General features: G+C 41.1%; 1 protein-coding gene across 1 annotated transcript in view; it reads left to right on the forward strand.

Moving 5' to 3' along the window:
- The window catches only part of MYO9A (myosin IXA), a 239300-nt gene that overhangs the window by 66211 nt on the left and 147236 nt on the right, over window positions 1-25853 (forward strand). Inside the window, exon 9 of the mRNA XM_026648438.2 lies at window positions 21410-21526. Within this exon, the coding sequence (XP_026504223.1) occupies window positions 21410-21526 (117 nt within the window). The remainder of the gene's footprint in view (window positions 1-21409; window positions 21527-25853) is intronic.

Below are 25853 nucleotides of genomic sequence, written 5' to 3' on the forward strand. Positions count from 1 at the left end.
CCACTGGACCATCAGTTAAATTCTCATAAGAAACCCCTAAATTCTTCCGCAATGTTAATTTAACTCAGTGAAATACCCTTAATTCATATTCCCCACCTCCACACAAACACACATGACTACAGCTGTGTTTGAAAATATTCAGTGTAAATTGTGTTAATGATTACTTTCAACAGTGATTAGTGAAGATCAGTTGTTGTATCAATAAATAAGTGATTCTTTCTCCAGTTTAATCTGTTAACCAGGCTCAGATAGTGTATAACCAAAAGTTCTGAAGGAATTAAATTAAGTGGTTGAGTTGCTTACATTGTGTCTTATTAAAGTCAGCTACTCTACCAACGAACGAAAAGGGTAATAAATGTTATACCTATATATGAAAAGATGCTTGGATCTAGGGAATTACAGATCAATAGTCCTTCCTTCTGTAAAGGTAAATTGATTGAAACAATAGATAAAGTAGTTATTAAAATAGAATAAAATAGGGGCCACTAGGCTGGGCCTTGTTATTTGGGTTCTGTTCCCAGCTCTGATACCGACCTGTATGGTGACATTGAACAACTCACCTCACCTCTCTGTGGCTCTGTTTCCACTAGCCCTCTTCATGGTAGGGACTGCCTCTTAATGTGGTATTTTTACAGCACCTGGGACTATGAGGCCCTGACCTCAGCTGAGGTCTAGGTTTTACAAATAATAAATAACAAACAGGAAGATAGTGATATGAGAGTCTAATCAGATTGGCTTCTGCAAAGAAAAACTGTTCCCTCACTAATCTACTGTCTCTCTCGAGTTTTAAGATTTTCAGTAGTGTTCCGAATAAACATGAATGGGGAAATGCTTGGCTCCAGGGGGCAAGCTGCCCAATAAACCGCCGTTCAACTTTGGCTCTTATGAAGGATGCTTCCTAGTTACTTCTGCTACCAAAACTTCAACCTAGGGTGGTGGTTGTTTTAAAGGATATTTTCATTAAATGTCATTGCTCAAGAGATGCTTGAAATTCGCAATTCTTTTCTTTTCTTTAATTTAGATGTCTGCTGCTGATTTCTGGCTAAACTCAGGTCATATGATTTGTAATAATGGAAACAAATCATTCCTGAGTTAGTCTGTCAATTTTTCTTACATGGAATGTAATTTTAACATAGGTGGGGGAATAGCAAATTTTATACAGTCTCTCACAATCTGTCCATATCCTTAGGTTAATTTCCTCTGAGTGAGCGAAATAAACAAACAAATTATTATAAACATTTGGAGGAGGAGGATGTTTAAGTGCTTTCTGACTCAAGGTAGCTCTACACTGCAAACTTTTTCTGGCACAGCTATGTTGCTTAGGGGTGTGATGAGGTGTAATTTGTGACTGATGCAGCTTTACTGGTATAAGTTGTATCTGTACCAGGAACACTTTGCCATATGGTGTGCCATTATACCTATACAGGCAAAGCCCTCCAAATGTAGACCTGACCTGGCCATATGCCTGCATAGTATGTTACTGCTGTAGGGGAGAAGGTGGTTCTGTCCCCTTTCAAGCAGTGATGAAGATTGCACCTTTTTTGTTGTCTTCTATCCAAGGTCTGAGCAGACTCCTTCCCCGTGTGGTGCTTTTTCACTGCATCTAGTTTTCAGTCATTCTGCTACCTGCACTCATAATGACTTGCTAATTTTTCACATATAAAAATTGCTGGGATGCACAAGGAAGTCAGAATAGGTTTTCAGTTTTTGCTCTTGGCATTTTTGGCACAATGGTGACTGGATGGACACACGAGAAAAAACAATAAAATAGAATTAACATTGGCTAAGTGACAGTCAGTTAGACTCCCCCACTCTCATACTTAAATTTATGTTCAGCCCAGAAATTCTGATGTCAAATTAGCTTATCTCTCTGCTTTCAATAGGTATCTTACTTCTGCAAACCACATCAATGACAACTAAGTGTACGCTGCTTCCTTAAGTGGGAGAATTTTGGATATATAAATTCAAAAGAGGGAACTGATGATAATGTGGTACAGAACCTTTCACTTTTATGTTGCCATATTGAATCCAGCCTGGGTCAGCAGTATTTCTATCCCCAAGCATTAAAAAAAAATCGCAAGTCAGGCCTTTAAAAAAAAAAAGAGAGAGCGAGCGAGAGAGAAACTTTTAAAAAATGAGATTTTTTTTTAATAATCCCTTTTTTTTTTTTTTTTTTTTTTGCGCTTTCTGGTTTCTGAGCCTTTAGCCATGTTTTCAACCTTTTCTCTGCAACCTGGAGGGATAGAAAACTTATTTTTCTTTAAATGAAAGCTGAGATTCCTATGTAATCACATCTGCATGTGGCTGGAAATTTAAGAAAAACATCAGACATTACAATTCTTGTGACAAAATTGCAAGAGATGACAACCCGGGGTTGGTGGAGACAGAATTTTACCCTCTGGACTTTGATAATCTACAATGGGAGTTGGTGGTCTGAGTTGCATTCCTAGAGTAGAGGTATCTGCATTTTTTTTTAAATAAAAAAGCTAAAATCAGACTTCATAAATGGTATGGATTTTGAATTCTAGTTGTCTACCTTGGTAGAGAGGCCAAGGATTAGATGGTTTATGAAGGCTGAACCTCTCACCCTTGGAGATTGATGCACATTAATAAGGGGCATTGTAGGGAAGTCTTCCCTGGTGTTATCTGTGCTACACTTTGGCTGTAGTTAGGGGGAGCATTAATAAGTGGGGGACAAATTGTCATAGTAGAAGCCTGGGACTCAAAACTTTTATTATCCCAGATGTGCCTCAACTTGCTGTATTGCCCCAGGGAAGTCAATGAGCCTGTCTGGGTCTGTCTCCCCATCTATAAATTGGGAGATGATAATCTTTACATATTTCACAAAGTCATTGTGAGGATGATTTTGTTTGCAAAAATGTAAGAGGATTTTTTCCCCAGAAAAGGTTTTATTTTTGGAGGTTTCTGGAAATAAACTGTTACCAGAGTATGTTACAGAGGTTCAAGCACAGTACAACTAGTTCAGAAAAGGGAACTTTAAAAGCAACTGTAAAAATGGTAATAACCAAGACTATTTTAGGCCTCCCGTCTGTTCTTTCTGGGTTCTGAAATACCACCACGTTTGGTGGTGGGTGGTTGCAAGTCCTTCCCGTACTAAAGCAGTGTTCCTGTTAGAATATTAAGTTGCAGACTTTTCCATTGAATTTTCCTGTTAAAATTTAATGAAAGGAGTATGAATAGGTAAAGGGACGCTCCTGGCTGAGGGGCTAATCAAATACGATAAAGGTTTCTAGGGCGTCTGTAGTTCTGAAACTTTCCATCTTATGTTTGCTTATTAGAAGCTGTGTTCGTTCATGGATGGTTTACTATAATAGAGGGTGAAAAAGAGTGTACAGGTTGGATGAGGTAACCCATTATAAAAGGATGGAGTAGCATTTTTATGGTAGTCTAGGAATAATGAATGCAGAGGCATCTCCAGAAGAAGAGGCAGACTGTTCCCATTTTGATGAATTGTTATAGTGGTAGTTAAATAAGTTAGTAACACTAAAGATCTTTCTCATTATTCAATGTAATATCTTGAGACATGAAACAATTGTCTTATTAAACATTAAAAGATGATTTTACTTTTCATGTTGAGGTTTGGATTTTTGGGAGGGGAAGTGTTGGAGGGGTCTGGTAAAGCCTGTAGGAATATCGATTATGAGTAGATACGGATTGTACTGTTTGAGAATCAAGCATGTTGGGTCTCCATCTGACTTAAAAGATTGTTGTTGGCATGGACTTCTTCTACCACATAGATCAAAGAGAGATGGAGAATCAGAGGGGACACTGGGAAGGGAGGCACAAGGCACAGGGAAAGGTAGTTTCAGATTTTGCAGATCAAGCAGTACAAAAACATTAAAAAAGTTTTAATTTGGGAATTTTATAACTGGAATAGCAATAAAAAGGAGTCACACTGACAATAACTAAATCCACTCTTACTCCCGCAACTGTTAGTGCTCTAATGTAACAATGATTTTTCCACATATCTTTCAAAATCCACAAAATACAAATAAGTGTTTGAAAAGATAATGAAAATCAATATTTTTGTCCATTCCTTAAAATTACTAGTTGGATAGTACCTTCCTGCCCCCTAGTTTAGCTTGAGATTCAGGGAAGGTGTATGGCTACTTCGTGTACTAATAAGCTAATAATGCAGAGCAGTTAAATCACTTCAAGCTCTTAATTTTTTGCATGAGATGCATTGTGTACAAATAAGTTAAAAGAAGAAACACAAAAGAGTCCTTTTTAAGATTGAAACATACTAGCATTTCTCAGTGGACTTGCGAACAAGCTACCTGATCCTTGTCTGCAACTATGTTCTTCTGATGTTTGTCACTCTTTTTTGCCCCCTTCAGTGGTCCTTTTAAAGGGGGTTTAAATTTTTTTTAATGTTCATGATCAATTTTAAATATAAAAGTACAACCAGCAAAGGGCATAATATCTAATGCTCCATTGTACTGAATAGAGCTATCTTTGGGAAAGTAAGAATGAATACAAAATTCCAATGTAATTGTAAGATAAAGTACGAGTATGGAAAATTACATCATGCTTATTAGGTCTAAATATGATATAATATAATACTCAGTGTTGCCAAGATAGGGATTAAGCTACAGTCTGGTATCCTGCAATAGTACTTTTCTCTGGGTGTTAAGCCAGTGTTTAAAAAACTAAGCCAGCCTGTCTCAGCCTATGTCCTGTGACCCAAAGGGGAACCACTAGAGCTGCTTAATCTGTCTCTCACCACAGGACATGTCTGTGAATGTAAACCAGACACACAATGTATTAGGTAACAAATAGAATGCTAGAAAAACAGCAAGAGACCATAATTCTCTGTGCACGCTTGCTCACACACACAAAACCAGGGACCACTGAATAGGTCTTAACTATTAATGATACAAAGGAGTAAAGTGCTGGTCTGAAACTTATAGATTCAGACCAAAAGAGAAGGATTTATTTCCCATACAAACAATTCCAGTGACAGGCATATTACAATGCTGTGTCTGTTTCTCAGATGCAACTATCTTGAATGAAAGATTTTCTCAGACCTGGTAAATACGCAATCAACATACAATCAGAATTTTTTTGTGCACCATACCATAATATATTAATATTCCCTCTCAGCTCTCCTTACTGTTCTGCCTAGCAACAAGGTTCTTGCTGCACCGTTAGCTCTATTTCATCTACCTTTCTTTGATGTCCTTGGAAGTTCCTGCCCAGGATAAGAGAGAGATGCAATCAAAAGTTAATTTCAAGCACTAGTTTCCTGTCCATACTGGTGCAAGGACAGTCCTAATCAGCCCCACAAAATCAGGGAGCAGCAATAGGGGGCCTTGATTAGGGTTAGTGCAGAGGGAGTCCATTTCTCCCACTCCAGAGTAACAGCAGTTCCATCTTTGTCCATGACTGGGGCACCTAGGCACTACAGCAGTACAATGATACATGTTTTGAAGGGTCCATTTTTATTTTTTTAAATTCATAATCTCCCTTTAAAGTACCTAATTTAAGCAGATCAATTGTATACACACACTTTACAGCAGGCTGAATATTCAAGATTGTCAAGGACACGTCTGGCCTTGTTCTTATGGACTTGACCCCTTCATGAGACAGAAGAGTGGTTCATTATAGGAGTTTGATTTGCTCTCTCCAGATGAGGCATATCAGTAGTGGTAAAGCATCTGTGTGCACTGATTGAGCCAGTTCCATTTCAGTATAATAGATAATGAAATTAGTTTTTGCAGACTAGAAACTGATTAGCTTTGTCATTCACTCATATGTACAGTGATGTCTTGTAGAAATAGGAAGAACACTGACTTACCCAGTGAATTTTAATAATAGAACTATAACAAGCTTATATCAACTTTAAAATGTAAGCAGAACTACAGAAGCATTTAAAGGAATCTTTACTGAGCAATTTAGATAAATGCCAGCAGGAAAGTGCTAATAGGTATTAGAATGTGCTCTTTCTCTGACCTCATCCTTGACGAGGACACCTATACTATAGCATGTACAAATGTATGGAAGGAGCTGAATTTCTCTTAAGAGGATATATGGGAAACATGATAGGAATTTAAAACTGGCACCAAATTAAAAGAAAAATCTAGTAACCTATTTATAATCCAAAAATGTTTGCTCATTAGATTTCTACATAATACTGCAGCTAGTTGTCTCCAGCTTCTCGAAGGAGGAGACATTACAGCTTGTTATAATGGGAGCAGTTTGAATTTACTGAGAGTAATAGCCCTTAGATGCATGAATAGACATTGAAGGTCTCTGGTATTTAGTGCACTGATCTTTTTAGTAGTAATTCAAATGAATTCCTTGAACACTACACTGAAAAAGTATCTTATACTTTTGTAAAAGGGGGGGAGAGGGTACTGTAAAGCCCTATTTTGATATTTGAGTGCTAAGGGATTTCCTGAGGGGAGAGAATCCTAGTGGTTTGTGTGCTTGTGCTTCCACTGTTGAGTATTTCATTAGAAGCACCTTCCATCCTTGTATAGAAATTATAGGAAGTAAATCAAAGGCATTGTGGCGGAAGGGGATATTTTCCTTCTTCCTGTGTTCCTATCTGATTTCCTGAAGGGAATAGAAATCTCCATTTCTCTTATACTCAAACAGAATATGTAAATTAACTTTGGGGGAGTAGTTAGGTTGTTTAGAGAGCACAGGTTTAGAGTGCACTGTGTTTATATAAACCATTAACATTCCCGAAAGCTGTTTTTCCAGCAGTCATGGAACTTATCTGTTTATTCTTATGAAATTGTATGAAATACTGAACTGAAGAAAACGCATGAGGTTTTTTTCTTCCTGGAGGGAAGGGAAATGCATGCATACGTGCACACACAAGCTTATTGGTTTAAACTGCCAAACAGTGTTTCAGAAACTCATAGGTGAATTCTGCAGCCAAATTGTTGGATCATTAAAGATGATAATGCTAATTCATATTTTCACAAATCAATGCTAGGAGACTGAATATAGGTGCTCAAATACACCTCCACCCCGATATAATGCGACTCAATATAACACAAATTCGGATATAACACAGTAAGGGGGGGGGGGGGGGGGGGGGGGGGGGGGGCTGCGCGCTCTGGCGGATCAAAGCAAGTTCGATATAACGCTGTTTCACCTATAAGATTTTTTGGCTCCCGAGGACAGCGTTATATCTGGGTAGAGGTGTACCATGGTGATGGGTTGCAATTCTAAGAACCCAGATAGGTACAGGTAGATGAACAGCTCTGTAGCTGGAGTTTGGCTCCAAGATGGCCCTCTCTCAGGCACAGCGTCCTTAGCTAAGCTCTTTGGTTTAGTGAAGATTATATTTTAATGCGCCCCCTCCCTCCCACACACACACATCTAAGGAGTGGAACTGCTTCTCTTTAGGAGATTACAATGAGGGCAAAACAAATGGAAAGTTTCGGTCCCTACAGAACTCTGACTCTGTCCTGAGTTTGACAATTGGTTGCCAAATTACCCCTGCCTAGCAGCATGAGTGGGGTCAAAGAAAGTGGCTTATACCTCGTCTTATTTTGTATGCTGAGGATCACATTTCCATATCTCTTCAGACATACAGATTTGCTGCCCGCTCCCTGTCCCTTTCCTCTTGTAGGCCTGGTCTACACTACAAAGTTGGGTCAACATATGTCACCTTGCATTGACCTATTTGTGCATGTGTCTATCCAGAAATTTGTCTCCAGCCGACAGAAATGACTAGTTATGGTGACACAGTAAAACCACTTCCCCAAACAGCGTGGAGCCATGGTTGACCTCCTGAGGTCAACAGTGCGAGTGGAGACACTGTATGATATCAGTCGACCCTAACAGTCCTCAAGCAGCTGGCCCACAGCACCCCATTCTCTGTGACAGTGACTGCTCTGGTTACAATCTGTCACAGAGACCAGAAGCCCCCCATCCCTAAAATCCTCCCATGTAGTTTTGAAACACCTTTTTCTGATTGCCCAGCTTGGCAAGCACACCTAGTAGTGCTCCCTTATAGTGTGTAACTGCCCAACCAACCTGCCAGCTTCACACACTAAACGTGCTCCTGCCTTGAGTGGACAGGAGGTGTTGGATCTCTTGGGCCTGTGAGAAGAGGCTGTGCAGGCATAGCTATGGAGCAGCCATAGAAATGTGGGCATTTACGAACAGATTGCATGGGGGATGCAGGCAAAGGGATACAACAGGGGCCAACAGCAGTGCTGCATGAAAGTGAAGAAACTTCACCAGGCATGCAACCAGCCCAAGGGTCACGACAATCAATCTGGTTTCAAGCCACAGACCTGCTGCTTTTACCATGGGCTGCATGCCATAGTGGGTGGTGACCCCACCAGCACCCCACTAAATCTGTATTTAATCACCATTATGTAAGTGGTCTGGTTGTTCAGAGGTGCAGGATCACTCCAGCTCCCATTGTAGTCAACCAGTCTGCCCCTTAGGAAATGTTGGTCTTAATTTTTATTAAACCTTACTGAGGTTAAGGAATAGCCCCCAGTACAAGAGCACCCCAATCCCAATTGGGCCCTGTGGGCACTGGCATAATATAAATATTTAGTATTATTAAGGTTCTGTTTGCTTTTCAGTACTCACAATATATAGCCATACTGAGGTCCTGTTGACACTATGCATGGTATCCTGTTGCTCTTTAATCTTCAAAATAAGTAGTTGCATGGATTCCCCCCCCCCCACACACACACACACACCTCATTTGTCAAACTTATTTCTCCCATCGTCAGTTGGAAAAACTTCTAGATTCTTTTTTATCTTAAGATTTGACATACAGTAAGCTGTTTCTCATGTATTGAGTTAATAAACAATATAAGCACTGAAACTAATAGGACTAACAGACTGCACACTTGGGAACTTTTTTCTCCCAGTAGATCATGTGAAAATATCTATAAAAGGTTAGCTGGACCTCTGCCAAGAAGGCAGGTCATTGAATAAGAGCTCTGAGAATGCTGTTGTTTTAAATGGCATTTCGGCAACAATGATGCTGTTTGAAACGGCACTTGAGGGGGAGAAAACCGAATCAGCAGAATGAAAAGCAATGGTTTCTTTCAGATATGAGGGCGTCCCTCACCGCTCATCTTGCAAAATCATCTGTGTACGGAAGCGTGGTGGCTGATTTTATAAAATGCCATATGCGGCAACAAAGGAGGTCTGAATGTCTGAGAACAGAGCTGAATTGAAAGATTGGACCTTTATTTTATTTAGCGAGAGAATGTATTTAACAACCGTGTTTTCCTCCCATGGCTTTCCTCTTTGGCTTTATTTATGGCCTGGGAGAGAAGTTATATTTAGCAACAGTTCATTTATTTAATTCCCCATTGAGAAACCCCCCACCCCCGACAACAAAGTTACTACATGACCGGGGGGGTTGGGAGGGGCAGAGCCCGACCCCTGCCGGCCTGAGTGGGGAGAGAAGGGACTGCAGCCTGAGTCCCGCTGCCCCAGGTGGGGGGAAAAGGTGGCCGCAGCCTGAACCCTGCCACCCCGGGTTGGGGTGGGGCTTGGGCTCCAGCTCCAGGTCCCAGCAAGTCTAATGCTGACCCTGGTGACCCCATTAAAATGGAGTCATGACCCACTTTGAGGTCTCGACCCCACAGTTTGAGAACTGGTGCATTCGAGTTATAAGAATGTGTTTAATGTTTAGACTTTATGAAATGCTTGTAAATTGCTGCATGCATTAATCTCACTTATAATATCTGTATCTCTTTGTCGTGGAGTAGATGTACTCTGTCGCAGGATGCTGGGTTGTGGGGAAGCATAGTGGGGGGTTGACCAATCAAATGGCCTAGTAGCTATCATTGTTACAGCTGCCCCTGCTCTCAGGGCAGCACGGCCTAGCGGTTGGAGCCCTCAGGGCTGTCCTTGGGCAGTCGTGTCCGCCCTATGGTGCCGGCATCCAGCAGTAGGTGCAGGAGTCGTAGGAGGTCCCGGGCCCACCCCTCTCCACTGAGTCCCAACCCAGGCCCCTGTGAAACCAGTAGTCCTGGATTCAGGCTCAGTTTCCCATTTCAACCTTCACATTCCCTGGGCCGCTTCCTACCTTTAATTCCTGCTCAGTCAGTTCCCTTGGGAGTAGCGACCTCCCGCTCCTTTCATTCTCCACAGTCAAGGGGAGTTCTAGCTTGGAGTCCGCAACTTCAGCCTCCGCAGTCTGGAGCACTCTGGTAGGAACCTGCAGCATACATCTGCTCTCCTCCTCAGCCAGACTGAGCTGGGTTGCTCCCTTTTATATCCTGTTTCCAATTAGAGTATGCCCAGCAGGGACGAGGGGACATGACCTATTCAGCCCACAGTGTGTGATCAATCCCAGTGGGCCAGTGCAGGGTAGATACACCCTGTCACACCCATGCTATAAAGTAATATTTAAATGTTTGCCCTGAAACTGTAAACCCCCAAAGTCAGGAGAGAAGCATTACGAAGTGTAAAATACTAGTTTGACACAGCAAGTGTTATCTCCTGACCAACAAAAGGCCCATGGACACCAGACAACCATTGTGGAACATCAGAGGACAATAGACTTTGATTGCTCCCCCACCACACACCCGTGAAGAGGAGATGTATATGAGAATTTGTCCCATCAGCTTGAACTATGGGGGAAGGGAATAAAAATTGCTGGCAGGAAGAAACTGGATCTCTGTGCTGTTTGGACTTGGAGAGAGCAAGATTTCTAAGGGCTTGGCTACACTTGCGAGTTACAACGTGTTAAAGGAGCCCCGGGTGCACTAGCTCACTACCAGTCCACACTGGCAAGGCACATGGAGCGCTCTGACTCCACAGCTAGAGTGCTCCTGGTACCCCACCTCGGCGAGTAGAATAACGTTTGATGCGCCCCCCCCGCTGGAGTGCCCCCGCGTCAGTGTGAACGAGGTGTTCCATTACTGCGCTTTGATCAGCCCCCGGAAACGTCCCATAATCCCCTTAAGTCAAGTTGCCACTCTTGTCATTGTTTTGGATATGCCCTTTGAAAGCTCCGTTTCTGACAGCCGGCATGCTTATCTGCTCCGAGACAAAGCAAGCATTACTTTGGAATGCTGTGTGTGAGAGAGAGGGGGGGGGGGGGGGGGGGGGGGAGGTCTACTGCTGTCTGAATTTACAAGACAGCATGCTGACATGCTCTCAGTCCCCCAAAAACCCACTCTCTCTTCCCCCACATACACACAACACACTCCCTGTCACACTCCACCCCACCCCACCCCCCATTTGAAAAGCACATTGCAGCCACTTTCATGCTGGGATAGCTACCACAATGCTCTGCTCTCTGTGGCCGTTGCAAGAGCTGCTAAATGTGGCCACGCCAGTGCGCTGGCAGCTGGCAGTGTGGACAGATTACAGCGCTTTCCCTACTGCACTCTACGAAGGCTGGTTTAACTCAAAGCACTCTACATCTGCAAGTGTAGCCATGCCCTAAGCATAAACAGGAGATCCCCAGGGCGTGGCCTGGGTTAATCCTAAAGGACTTATAAAGCTTGCATATTACAGCATCTTATGTTACCTTTTGGAACCAAAGACTGTAACTCATTTGTATGTGTATGTTTGCTTGCTTTAACCTTGTAAAAAACACTTATTTGTTTTTCCTAGTTAATAAATCTTTACTTAATTTTTTATAAGATTAACTACAAGCATTATATTTGGTGTAAGATCTAAGGTACAATTGACCCAGGGTAAGTGACTAGTCCTTTGGGACTGGGAATAACCAGAATGCTGTTGTAATATTTGGCGTAAGGGACTACCTGTTACAAAGGCAGGCAAGATAGATTGGAGTACCCATGGGGACTGTCTGTGGCTGCACGTTTAGGCTGTTATAGTGCCTGAGGAGTTCACACTTAATACATGGGTTGGTGAAGTGTAAATATAGAACTGACAACCAGTTTGGGGTTTGTGTCCTGCTTCTAAACAGCCTGCCCTGAGGTTGGTACTCTTGCTCCTGAGCCACTCCAGGCAGCGTGTCAGTATTGACATCAATGGAGCTCAGTGCAAGGATCTACCGGAGCTCATCTCATTTCAGAGGAAGGGCCAGAATCTGGAAAGTTAAGGGGATATCAGCAGTTGGTGCGATTATAGAAAAGGAAGTCTCAGTTTTGTTTGAGCAAAAGATGCTCATATACAAGTTCAAATACAAGTCAGAATGTTACTGTTGACAATTGAGGGAGAATTATATGACAATATGAGAGCACAGGCGAAAGATCTGAGGTTTAAAAAAAAAAAAAAAGACTTGCTTCCCTAGTCTATTTCTAAAAGTTACTGAATACAGACCAGGAACTTTCTGCGGTACATTCACATGTTCAGAGGTAGATTCATGGAGATGAGACTCTTATGGAAATATGGGAATCCACTTTTTTGGTGTTCAAAGGAGTAAAATTTAAGTGACTAAATTGCTGCATGAAATAGTCTCTCTCTTTGAGTAGATTTACAAAAGGAGAGTTAGAAGGATGATAAAAACCTGGGTATTTGACTAGAAAGTTATCAGGGATTTAGAGGGGATGTTGTAAGGCTCCTGTAACCTTGCTTCCAAATAGATTTGACTTCTTATAATATTACACATGAAAAGCTATGTTAAAAGAATATGAAGGTTGCAAAGTCAAGCACTCAAAAGTTAGGAAATGTCAGAATTCAGGTTACTTGTGCAGTCTTAATTTGGCCCCGTTCATATATATTGTTAGTCTCTAATTACATGTTTATGTAGTATTTTCCCCCCAGAACCCTTGTCTCATTCAGTGCATATAATGGGTGGTATGAAGTTAATGAACAACTATTCAAAATTTTGTTTTATCCTCATTGATCTATGTGTAGTCTTAGGCCTTATTTACTGATAGTAATAGCAGGTTATCATACTCTGTGTGGACCAGCACTAGAGGATGATGGGACATTGTGCCAGTGAGTTTCACAAATATTTGCTAACAGCAGAGGTGTGGTGAGATTCAGGAATCTTGGGTTCCATTCCAGGCTCTGGAGGGGAGTGTGCATTATTGGGCACAGACTCATCTGCTCATTTTTCCCGAGCTTGAACCCTTATGCTCCCTCCTCTTCAACTTGTCCCTGTCCCAGTCCTATCTCTTCTCTATCTCTGGCTCCTTGCCTCAGTCCCATTCTCCAAGTCCTAGTCTTCACTCCTCAGTCATCTCATCCCATTCTCCTTGCCCAGCCAGTCCCAATTCCCTACTGCTGACTTCTTGTCCAATCTGCATCTCCCCTCCCACCACTGGCTCTGTCTACTTCCATGGCGTCCTCATCTAATCTGTTTCCTTCCCCACTGGTTTGTAGTTCATCTCCTTGTCCTCCCATTCCCTTTGTCCCACCAGTCCCAGTCTCCACCCCTCCCTCCAGCTTCTTGTCCAATCTGTGTCCCGTCCCCCCAGCCAATTGGATCCCAGTCCCTGCCTCTTCCATTGCCACCAGAACCATCCTCCCTACCCCCCAGCTTTGAGTCTCCTTGCCCAGCCAGTTCCAGTCATCCCCCTCAAACTCCTCGTCACAGTTTCTCTTCTCCTCTGCCACCCACCATTCCCAGTCTTATCAGACTCCTTAGTCCAATCTACTACTTTTCCTCCCCCATGATTTGGCTCCTGTCCTCTCTTCATTCAGATTGAATAGCCACCTACTCTCAGATCCAATGCCTGCCCCAGCCCCAAGCATTTGGGAACAGTCGGTACGGGGATCTCCAACTTCATCTCTGTAGCCATAGGCTGGAGCCATGCTTGGACTCAGTCACTCTGTGGGGATGGCACATGTTGTCTGGTCAGCATTAGGAGCTTTGAGAGGCTTGAGCTTGCTCAGTTAGGACAGAATCTTCTAAGATTTTAGCTGTTAAACTCTAGCAAGCTTCTACTGAGCATGTGTGAATCACAATTTTTCAGAAGCTTATAACTTGGCCAAATTTGGGTACTTTCTTTCTAGAATGGTGAAGGCACATCCCTCACACAAAGGCCACCCCTCTGCCAAATTTCAAATCCTTGCTCCAAACTATGGCGGTGCTAGAGTATTTCAAAGAACACTAAAGAGTTTAACATGGGAAAACAATGTATTTTTCCCTAGCCTCATTCTCAGAAACACTTGGACTGTTTTGGCTGAAATTTTGAAAAAAACTAAACCAAAAGCCTTCACCCTGAGTCAGACACCTATCATGAAAAATTTGAGCCCAAATGGTTAGTTTGGCAACATTTATAAGCAACTGAAAACAGGGTCTTATAGAATCATAGAATCATAGAATATCAGGGTTGGAAGGGACCTCAGGAGGTCATCTAGTCCAACCCCCTGCTCAAAGCAGGACCAATTCCCAACTAAATCATCCCAGCCAGGGCTTTGTCAAGCCGGGCCTTAAAAACCTCCAAAGAAGGAGACTCCACCACCTCCCTAGGTAACGCATTCCAGTCCTTCACCACCCTCCTAGTGAAAAAGTTTTTCCTAATATCCAACCTAGACCTCCCCCACTGCAACTTGAGACCATTGCTCCTTGTTCTGTCATCTGCCACCACTGAGAACAGCCAAGCTCCATCCTCTTTGGAACCCCCCCCCTCAGGAAGTTGAAAGCAGCTATCAAATCCCCCCTCATTCTTCTCTTCTGGAGACTAAACAATCCCAGTTCCCTCAGCCTCTCCTCATAAGTCATGTACTCCAGACCCCTAATCATTTTTGTTGCCCTCCGCTGGACTCTTTCCAATTTTTCCACATCCTTCTTGTAGTGTGGGTCCCAAAACTGGACACAGTATTCCAGATGAGGCCTCACGAATGTCAAATAAAGGGGAACGATCACGTTCCTCGATCTGCTGGCAATGCCCCTACTTATACAGCCCAAAATGCCGTTAGCCTTCTTGGCAACAAGAGCACACTGTTGACTCATATCCAGCTTCTCGTCCACTGTGACCCCTAGGTCCTTTTCTGCAGAACTGCTACCCAGCCATTCGGTCCCTAGTCTGTAGCAGTGCATGGGATTCTTCCGTCCTAAGTGCAGGACTCTGCACTTGTCCTTGTTGAACCTCATCAGGTTTCTTTTGGCCCAATCCTCTAATTTGTCTAGGTCCCTCTGTATCCGATCCCTACCCTCTAGTGTATCTACCACGCCTCCCAGTTTAGTGTCATCTGCAAACTTGCTAAGAGTGCAGTCCACACCATCCTCCAGATCATTAATAAAGATATTAAACAAAACCGGCCCCAGGACCGACCCTTGGGGCACTCCGCTTGAAACCGGCTGCCAACTAGACATGGAGCCATTGATCACTACCCGTTGAGCCCGACGATCTAGCCAGCTTTCTATCCACCTTACAGTCCATTCATCCAGCCCATACTTCTTTAACTTGGCGGCAAGAATACTGTGGGAGACCGTATCAAAAGCTTTGCTAAAGTCAAGGAATAACACATCCACTGCTTTCCCCTCATCCACAGAGCCAGTTATCTCATCATAGAAGACAATTAAGTTAGTCAGGCATGACTTGCCCTTGGTGAATCCATGCTGACTGTTCCTGATCACTTTCCTCTCCTTTAAGTGTTTCATAATTGATTCCTTGAGGACCTGCTCCATGATTTTTCCAGGGACTGAGGTGAGGCTGACTGGCCTGTAGTTCCCCGGATCCTCCTCCTTCCCTTTTTTGAAGATGGGCACTACATTAGCCTTTTTCCAGTCAACTGGGACCTCCCCCGATCGCCATGAGTTTTCAAAAATAATGGCTAATGGCTCTGCAATCTCATCCGCCAACTCCTTTAGCACCCTCGGATGCAGCACATCCGGTCCCATGGACTTGTGCACGTCCAGTTTTTCTAAATAGTCCCGAACCACTTCTTTCTCCACAGAGGGCTGGTCACCTTCTCCCCATACTGTGATGCTCAGTGCAGCACACTATCATGGGAAGTGTTGGGCAACCTTAATAAGGAGTACTACCAGCCCTGCCAGGAATAAATAAAAAAAATTTCTTCACAAAGTTAGTCTTTAAATGCAGAAAACCTATTGATTAAAGCAAGTCTCTTTAGCATATGTCATGAATCACTGAATTAAAATATGTTTAATCTACTCTGCTTTTTGAATCAATAAGCAGTTGCTGTGCTTTCTTGATCCCAGAAGGATTGCTTTGGCACCGTATGTACCGTATTATTTTCATTTTACTAATTTATTTTTTTACATAGTTTTCTAAGTGACATTAAATTACACATTTTGTGTAGTGATCACATAGCAAGACATCCAAAACAGAGAAGAGGCTGTGGATTACAGAAGCTGACTCCATAACATGAAGCAGAACTTTTTTAATGAAACATTCACTGGCAGACTCAAACAGAATTGCTTGTTTTGGTGGATGCATTAACCCTAAATAAAGAAGCTAGATTAAGAACCCACTCAGAGTCCATTTGTTTTTGTGGAAGTGAGATAGGCAGCTGCAAGCAGAGTTCTTTGGTTTTCCGGTTGTGGGTTTGAGAAAAGTGGCAAAGAGGTATGATGGGTGATGGAGTTAGAGACTGGCAGAAACATCTGTACTCAAGCAACAGGGCTAAAAATCAGTTAAATGAAGGGAAAAGAGAGTACTCGGGCAACAAGGCATGCACAAATAATATCCTCTGCATGTAACACAGAGCATTGTCATGTAACACACAACCCTACATGCACGCACCCTCACCGTGTCACATTAGTTCATTATCAAGGTGTATGATGGTTAGAACTTCCATATTGTAAATGTTTTTCTTTTAGATAATTAAAACATGCCATTTGCTGTAATATCAAGGCGCTGAATTAATCTAGATGTGAACATTTTCACTCTAGCCATCCTTTGGATATCACAAAGGTGGTTACTTTCTCTAGTCTATGCATGTCAGTAGCAACATTCACTTGCACCACCAATTTAAATGGAATCATGCCGGGGGAAGTTCAGTTATTAATTCAGCTAGAAAAGAATATTGAAATGTGTAATGCCTGTATTCAGAAAGATTGCTTAAGAATGTGGAGTCAATAGGAATTAAGCATATGCTTCAACTTAAGTGTGTATTTTAAATGCTTTACTTCATGGGGAATGACTTACACATTTTGTTAGGTGCTTTCCTGAATAGGAGGCCTATAATTGTAATGAGACAAACCTAAATGTGACACACAACTTGTGTAGTTGAAATGAAGAAATTCTTCTGACTCATTGAACTTTCTTGACTCTGCCATCCTTTGATTATGTCGTTACCCCAATACATAAAGGCTGTGATGAATAGATTAAAAATAATAGGACCGACAAAAGGTCATGAATTGTGGTACAGTTTTACTTTTAGTCCTTCTGGATTTCAGAGATCTTGTGGAGTATAACAGAATCTTTCATCTGTCTCCACTGTAGCATACAGTAATGCATTGAGAACATCTGACATTAATAAGTGATAAAGTTTAAAAAAAAGAAATGGAAACTTGTTCTCCAAGCAAATTCCAAAAATCCTGTAGGCAAATCTTGTTTAATCACACTGCTCAAAGAGTAGCAGCAATCTTTCCTTCTTTTAAATAAAAGCCTCATTATATTATATAGTTTGCTATCTAATTATGGGGAAGAGGGAAAGTTTGTTCTAAATGGCATTACTCTCTTTACATGAACTGGGTGAAATTGAGTGAGGTATTATGGATTAGGACTGATCCCGAAGGCAGTCATGTAAATAAAGAGCCTGATTCATAAAAAATGTGTTCATTTCTATTCTGATACTTTTGAGCCTGTACTGTACCTAAGAGTTAGTGTTTTCTCTCATACTGCAAGCCACTTGAGATTTTCCTGTTAAAAAAAACTACTGTGTGATGTACCCATACAGTTCATGACCACCATTAGTAATCCATCTGGGTTTGTTGGGGTTCTCCCCCTTTTGACACTTGATTCATTTTTCATATACAGTGGGGAAAACTGACATGAAAAGGTGTGTGTGTGTGTGTGTGTGTGTGTGTGTATGGGAAAACAAAACAATGCTTCTAAAATGGAAGAATTTCCTACCAAAGTTATGAGTCCTAGTAGATTTAACTCAGAGGTTCTCCACTAAGAGGTTGGTTATCCTTCTAAAGACTCACAGGACATATCTTCCATAAAATTTAGAAATAGCTGTAACTTCCGTACTAATGGGCAAATATATGGCCACATCCCATTTTTATGTAAAATATATGCAGTTCTTTCTAATAGACTTGTATGCACGTGTGTGTCAACATACAAAAGTAACCTCTATTCCAAAAATTGGCAGTGAAGCCTGTAAATTGCATCATTTACAACTATTTGTCTTCCCAATACAGAACTTCCTTTACCCATGCATCATTGATGCTCTGTAGGAGGGTGTCCCTCTCTCTGCTTCATCCTCGGCATACTTTAGAAAAGTGTGTAGGAACTTTTCTTCAATCCCTTGCATCTCACAAGGCCCACAGAGGACAAATCAGAAATTTCTGCAAAACCCCAGCCTCCACCTATTTCTGAGAAATATATAGGGCCAAATCTGCTCTTATTTACACCAGTACAAATCTAATGTAACTGCATTGCTGTCAATGGAGTTACTCTTGATTTAAGACAGCATAATTGAGAACAAAATTTGACTGATAAGGAGCAATAAATTGAAAACTAAATTCTTGTTTCATTTTTCACTAACACATTTTCTGGCATATTTACACGTTTCTGTGCCAGGAGCTTTCTACCAGTTCACTTATAAACCTGTAGATCCCAAGACTCCTAGAAATTCAGGTAGAAAACTTCATGATCTAGGTCCATAAATTACGGTGTTCTATGGTGCCTGGGTCCTAGAGGTTAGCAAAGAGACAGTACTCTCCTATGTGCCTGCTAAGCTGCACAGTAACAGGGCTCATCTTGGGAGAAAAGGCACAGCTTTCTTGTGCCCTTCCTCTACTCCCTTTTCACAGGACTTAGGTAACATGGCTGTGGTGGGGTTACTGCATACTTAACTATGCCATTATTAGGTTTGCCAGGAAGGGAAAAGGTGGGCAAAGAAAGAGGAGTTGTTCCGTGCACCTCATATGGTCTGCAGTAGGAGGAAACTTCACTTTTCACTGTAAAATAGACAAGGCTGAAGTAAGGCTACTCCAGAACAAATCCTTGTAACGGTAAGAAATGTTATATCATCATGGTCACCATATCTGATTTCCTCCATCAGTTTGTCTTGGGAGGGACATGATACGGTGTAGTTCAGCATTAGTGAATTGTCTTCCAACATTAGCAGATTCAATAAAATGAGGCAGAAGACAGGGTTACCAAAATCTATCTTGAAAACACTTTAATATGTTTAAATATTTCTGAGTAATATTTGGAAAATGCATGGCAAAAAAAAAAAAACTGGTACAAAACTGAATTTTCAGTAGAGTATACACTTTGCTTAGAAAATGTAAAGCTCTGTTTATAGGATTCTTGATAAACTAACTGTTAAACCAATAAGGTTTCGCTTTCATTGCTTGTAATTTTTGTCATACACAAAGTTTTGGAAATGAGCAATCATTTATTTTGACGCTGGCAAGTCGTTGTTGTTTTTTTTGCTTTGACATTTTTTAATTTTCTTTTTGCTTATGAGATAGTTGTGGTATGTTGCAATTTAGCAAAAGATAGCCGAGGCAGGGTTAGTTACTTGCGGTATTGTACAGACTCTCACACATTTGTGTGTTTGGGGCCATCCTCAGATTTACCCATTTTGAGTATCTGGAGGTGATGTTCTTGGTTTCATAAATGCCATCTGATGGGTGAGAGAAAGGCCCTGGCTGACTGCAAGTAAGAGTTCACAGTTGGCCCAAGAGCACATGGCTATGGTGAAAGAAGTTGCTATAAAGTACTCATGGAAAAAACAGGTAGCTTCCATTGAAACAGTAGTGAAAATCCAGTGATCCCACACTGTGATCTTTCTTCTTTTGATTACTGTCTTGGTGAAATGAGGCCACTCTTGTAACGCACCCTGGCTGGAGTTGGGTTGAGTGAAGGTGAGTTTTTATCCTTGCAAACTTTTGGACATAGATCTCTATGTAGAGAACAGGAGGAAGGTAGGAAGGATGACACAGGCAAACAGTAAATTCTTTGAATAACTTTTCTCTCCTATCTGTTAAATTGAGACAGAACTTTCATTGCCTGCTTGAAAAGAAATATATCCAATTTATGCTCAGTGCTGTATTCTGAAAGTTCACTCAGTGTGAACCATTGCAGTGCTGTGTATAATAGCTAGCAATTACAGTTATAGTTTAAGGCTTGTGATTAAAATGGGTGTTTCTGAATCTCCTGTTGATGTGAGAGACTATCTCCATCACCAGAAGAGCTTGATATTCATTCTTACTTGCACCATAGCTAAAAACAGCTCTGAGTTAATGCCACAGTCACCAATCGCTTCATAACATTTAAAGTAATTAACATATACAGCAGCCTTTGAATAAATGGCAAGGTAATAATTCAAACCAGGGAATTGTAAACTGAGGGCCAAAATAGCCTCAGCAGGTTGTTAATGTCAGTAGGACCTCAAAGTGTGAATTATCGACTCCTTTCCTGCCCAGTACCTAAGTATCTGTTTCAGAGAGCATATGTTTTTGGAAAAAACAAACTACATATTGATATCTTAGTTGTTTCTTGCTTTTTAACCATTGTCAGTCAAGTGAAATCTCTTGCGACGCGGATGAAAGAACATCCCGACTTGGATGGTATTTCTAAAGAAGTATTATTCTTTATTCTGTGATGGCTGTTTGAAGAGCAGTAAACCTGCATATGGCTATGTCTACTCTGCAGGCCAATGTTGGTAGCATGTAGAGTATGTATAACTAGATGCTGCAGTGAAAAGCAAGCAGTGTCCACACTGATTCCCCACTACTGGAGTCTCTCCCAGTGGTGGGGAAAGGCTCCAGCAGCAGGGAGGCAGCGGGATGCTACACGGTTAAAAATAGCAATGCAGATAGGGGAGGCAATGCTTGGGCTGGAGAGAGCCATATAGGGCATATACCTGGGTAGATACTCAGAGGCTTCAGGCATGTCTTTACTCACCTAAGCAATACCTCCCCATCTATGCTGTTTATAGCTGTGCTAGCAATGCTAACCGTGTATGTACTTTGCACACCACCACAAGAAGTATGCAGTGTAGATGGATCTTATAAGTGTGATTTGCAACTCCCGGCATTGGAGCCAGCAGGTTTTAGGTATTCAGGAAGCTGAGTGATTCCATCAAGGCTCAGATCTCATCTGTCTCATTTATTGTATTCTTTGAGCTGATCTCCTGTATCATCCACCAGAGTAAAACCAGCCAAATTCAGGGGGCATAGTTCAGGCTTGGTTGAATAGACTGGTAATGAAGACAAATCACGAAGTGCTTCAGGAGCAGTGGAGCACATAGTGAAGATAAGTTTTCTCTAAAATAAAGATGGATGTTGGACACACAACTTCTTTATTATTATGTAAACCAGTTTTAATGCAGGTAATTAATTATTTCTAATCATTATTTTCATTTTTTCTAGGCTGTGACTGTGCGGAATTCCATGGCTAAATCATTGTACAGCGCCTTGTTTGATTGGATAGTTTTTCGAATTAATCATGCACTTTTGAATACAAAGGATGTGGAGGAAAGCACCAAGGTAACATCTGGATTCTCCTGCCAGCTTGTCAGGCTGAAAACTTCCTCTTGTAAAATCTATAACTACAGGGTAAAACATTACCCAAACAATTGATGGCAAATTGTCTGGCAAAGGAAGTAAAATTTTCCTTGCACAGCATTACTGTTAACATTTCAAGAATGAGCACATAATTTTGTTTTTTTTAAAGTGATGTTTTGTGAGTCGGGGGCAGATCTTAACGTGTCATGAATTGTGTCGAGAATTTTAGGCCTTGAAGTGACTTGTGATAGGGAGAGGTTTTGTATTGGACACAAAAAGACATGTGCCCCTGAAAAGGAATGCCAATCTCCATGCATTTAAAAGGGTGCTGCAGAATGATAGCACCCTATATTGTTGAGAAGGAAATCAAAAGAGGCTAGATATGTGAATACTACTTGAAGGCATTGTTAATGGGGTTGCTCTACTTTGATTTAAAGAACAGTACATAAATATTTTCTTCTGCCCTAAAGAGGCCCCAACTCTTGAATATTTATTGAAAACTAAGGGTGTGGGTGGGTGTATTTTTAACTATATTTATTTATTTATTTATTTGTATTTATTTAGGAAGTTTTAACATTTTTACAGATCTTTGCCATGTAAATATTAGAGACAATACAATAATCACTACAATGGTGAGCTTGTGTTTAGAGAAACATTATACAGTAATACAATCAGAGCTCTCTTTAACAGAATGTTACCATGTTAGAGTGAAAACAATGAGGAGTCCTTGTGGCACCTTAGACTAACAAATTTATTTGGGCATAAGCTTTCATGGGCTAGAACCCACTTTATCAGATGCATGAAGTGAAAAATACAGGAGCAGGTATAAATACATGAAAGGATGGGGGTTGCTTTACCAAGTGTGAGGTCAATCTAACGAGATAAATCAATTAACAGCAGGATACCAAGGGAGGAAAAATAACTTTTGAAGTGGTAAGAGAGTGGCCCTTTACAGACAGTTGACAAGAAAGTGTGAGTAACAGTAGGGATAAATTAGTATTGGGGAAATTAAGTTTAGGTTTTGTAATGACACAACCACTCCCAGTCTTTATTCAGGCCTAATCTGATGGTGTCCAGTTTGCAAATTAATTCCGGTTCTGCAGCTTCACGTTGGAGTCTGTTTTTGAAGTTTTTTTGTTGAAGAATTGCCACTTTTAGGACTGTTATTGAGTGACCAGGGAGACTGAAGTGTTCTCCTACTGGTTTTTGAATGTTATGATTCCTGATGTCAGATTTGTGTCCATTTATTCTTTTGCATAGAGAATGTCCGGTATCAATTTGCAAACTTAATTTCTCCAATAGTAATTTATCCCTACTGTTACTCACACCTTCTTGTCAACTGTCTGTAATGGGCCACTCTCTTACCACTTCAAAAGTTATTTTTCCTCCCTTGGTATCCTGCTGTTAATTGATTTATCTTGTTAGATTGACCTCACACTTGGTAAAGCAACCCCCATCCTTTCATTTTTTTAATTATTTTTTATATTATTTATACCTGCTCCTGTATTTTTCACTACATGCATCTGATGAAGTGGGTTCTAGCCCACGAAAGCCTATGCCCAAATAAATGTGCTAGTCTCTAAGGTGCCACAAGGACTCCTCGTTGTTTTTGCTGATACAGACTAACACGGCTGCCACTCTGAAACATGTTAGAGTGAGCATCTTTAACCATGACATTGTCATTTCTAATGATCTTATTAAATCAAGTGAAATCTCTGATTACACATTTAACAAACCAGTCATATCAATTGAATGTTAATACACCTCTACCCTGATATAACGCTGTACTCGGGAGCCAAAAAAATCTTACCGCATTATAGGTGAAACCGCATTATATCGAACTTGCTTTGATCCGCTGGAGTGCGCAGCCCCGCCCCTCAGGAGCGCTGCTTTACTGCGTTATATCCAAATTCGTGTTATATTGGGTCGCGTTATATCGGGGTAGAGATGTATTCAAAAAAATTGGACAGGATGCAAGTGTGTGTCTGCATGCACGTGTGTGTAAATAATATATATATATATATATATATATATATATATATATATATATATATATGCAAACACTCGGCTAGTCCAATTCCCTTGGCTTTTATGTTTTTGGCACAGGCCAGCAGAAATTCTCGGACATATGTCTTAGCTGACACCGTGGATGCCAAAGAATGATTGTTTAGCTATGTGCTAACATTGCATTTGAATTATCCTACTGTACAATTGGTTGAAATTACAGAACTTAACATATGTCTGACCCATTATTTTACTGCATAGAAATGCTTGTAATTTATATAGGAAAATAATTATGGTCTGTGTGCACAAATCTTTCTGTTTTTTTGTAAAAATGCATGTTTAATATGTGGTGATGACTGTGTTGGCACACAAGTTTGTTAAAATGGATAACATACTATGTTTCTTCTGGCTGCTCTCTCACTTTGCTATTTTACTGTAAATTTTACCTTCTGTACAATTTCCAAGGGTCTGAAAGCTTTTCTCGGGGCTGTCTGAAGAGGGAATTTATGTATTTGGAGAGCATATAAATTTGCTTTATTGTCAAGGGAATGGATATCTAAAATATTAACCAGATTAATTCACTACTTCTTTTAAAAGTAAGTTTTAAAACACTAGCTGTTCTTCAATATCTGTATGCATACTTGGGCTAGAACATTATTACTTCTCTTACTGAACCTAGCTAGAATACTGTAAAAGAATTACCTGTTTGTTTATGGCAGCACATCAGGATGAAGAATAGAAATACATAAAAATAAGTTGATACATAACACTTTTCAACTTCAAAGCATTTTCCAAACCTTTATTTATTAAGGTTCACTTTCACAACTCCCCAGAGAGGTAAGTAGAACTATGTATTATATCCATTTTATGAGTAGTGGAACTGAAGCACAGAGCTTAAGGCCTTGTCTTCACAGGGAAGTTAGCGCAAAATAGCTAGAAGGCTCTCAAAGGGCTTGTCTACATGGCAAGCCAGGATGTGAATGTATAGCACACCAGCTTGCTGCACAACAATGTCCTGTGTGGACCCTGCTACAGCTCAGTGCAAGTCCCAGAGTAGAGGAGGTGCCCTCAAGTATGTTCTTACCCCATGTTAGCTAACTTGGATTAAAACAGCAATGAAGACATGGCAGCTCGGCTTTTAACTTTAGTTAAAGCCTATATGGCTACTGGGTTGAACTGAAGCTGATAACCCAAATTAAAAGCCGAGTTGCTGTGTTAGCTAACCCGAATTAAGACCACACCTTTGTTTGCAATGTAGACATACCCTAGGCTTCCATCCCTCTCTCACCTGCTCATGCCTCTGCCTAACTGTCCTGAAAATCCAACTTCTCACTGGGCTACAAAGACCTGAACATCCACCTCGGCTAGGATTGGGCCTGTTGTGTTGCTGTGGTAGTTGGAGATTTGGAGTGCCTCATGCTGGAGGCTGCAGAAGGAAGCAATCACCTAGTTAGAAGTACAGCTTTAGTGTAGCATGAAATAAGGACAAAAATACTGCTTTACTCACACTGCCATATGAAGACCATGCAGCTACCAGTAGGGAACAAAATGTTCTGGGATATTACTGAAATCAGGGCAAAACCCCAGTTTCAGTGAAACCAGCTGGGCAATCCCTATAAACCAAAACTTCTGGTCAACCTAATCAGAGTCCTTCTAAAATTCCCTGCAGTTTTTTACCACTGGGTGTCTAATTTATGGTATTTGAAACAAAAACAAACCCTATGGATAAGCTGTGTAGTTTTGTTGGTTAGAAAAGCTACACCTTCATTCCCTGTGCTAGACGTCATTTGCTGGTATCTCCCATCGTCTGGCCTGAGTTAGCAGACCAGTGAAGAGGGGAAGAGAAGAGAATATTCATATCCTAATAGGTAGGTTTATACTGTATATTGCACTGGCTTCTTTTTTGGACCTTCTCAGTCACTAGTATCAAATACACAATCTTTGCCCCTCCGATGCTTTTCAAATCCCATATTGGAAGGACTTAGATCAGACCTTTGATCCATTTTTAGTAAATGTACAATGAATTATTCTGTACAAAAAAAAAAGTAGGGTTTGGCTTCTCTTGCTTGCTGGCAGTTAGAATTTGTAGTTTGCTGTCCCTGACCTGAGTCTTGAGTTGCTGTAAGCTCTGTCCTTGTTCTGTAGCAGTTCTGCTTTTTATCAGTTTTTGTGTGAGTCTCTTGGTCTTATTGTGTATTCCTCATTTCCTGTGCTCCTGCTTCTATACCTTTTAGCTGTTTTACCATTGCTAATACGATTATCACCTTTTTTGTTCTGCAAGTCTCAGATCTGTCTTTTATTAATG

Source organism: Terrapene carolina, unplaced genomic scaffold (genome assembly GCF_002925995.2).
Source record: "Terrapene carolina triunguis isolate 2854851 unplaced genomic scaffold, T_m_triunguis-2.0 Scaffold67, whole genome shotgun sequence".
Taxonomy (NCBI): Eukaryota; Metazoa; Chordata; order Testudines; family Emydidae; genus Terrapene; species Terrapene triunguis.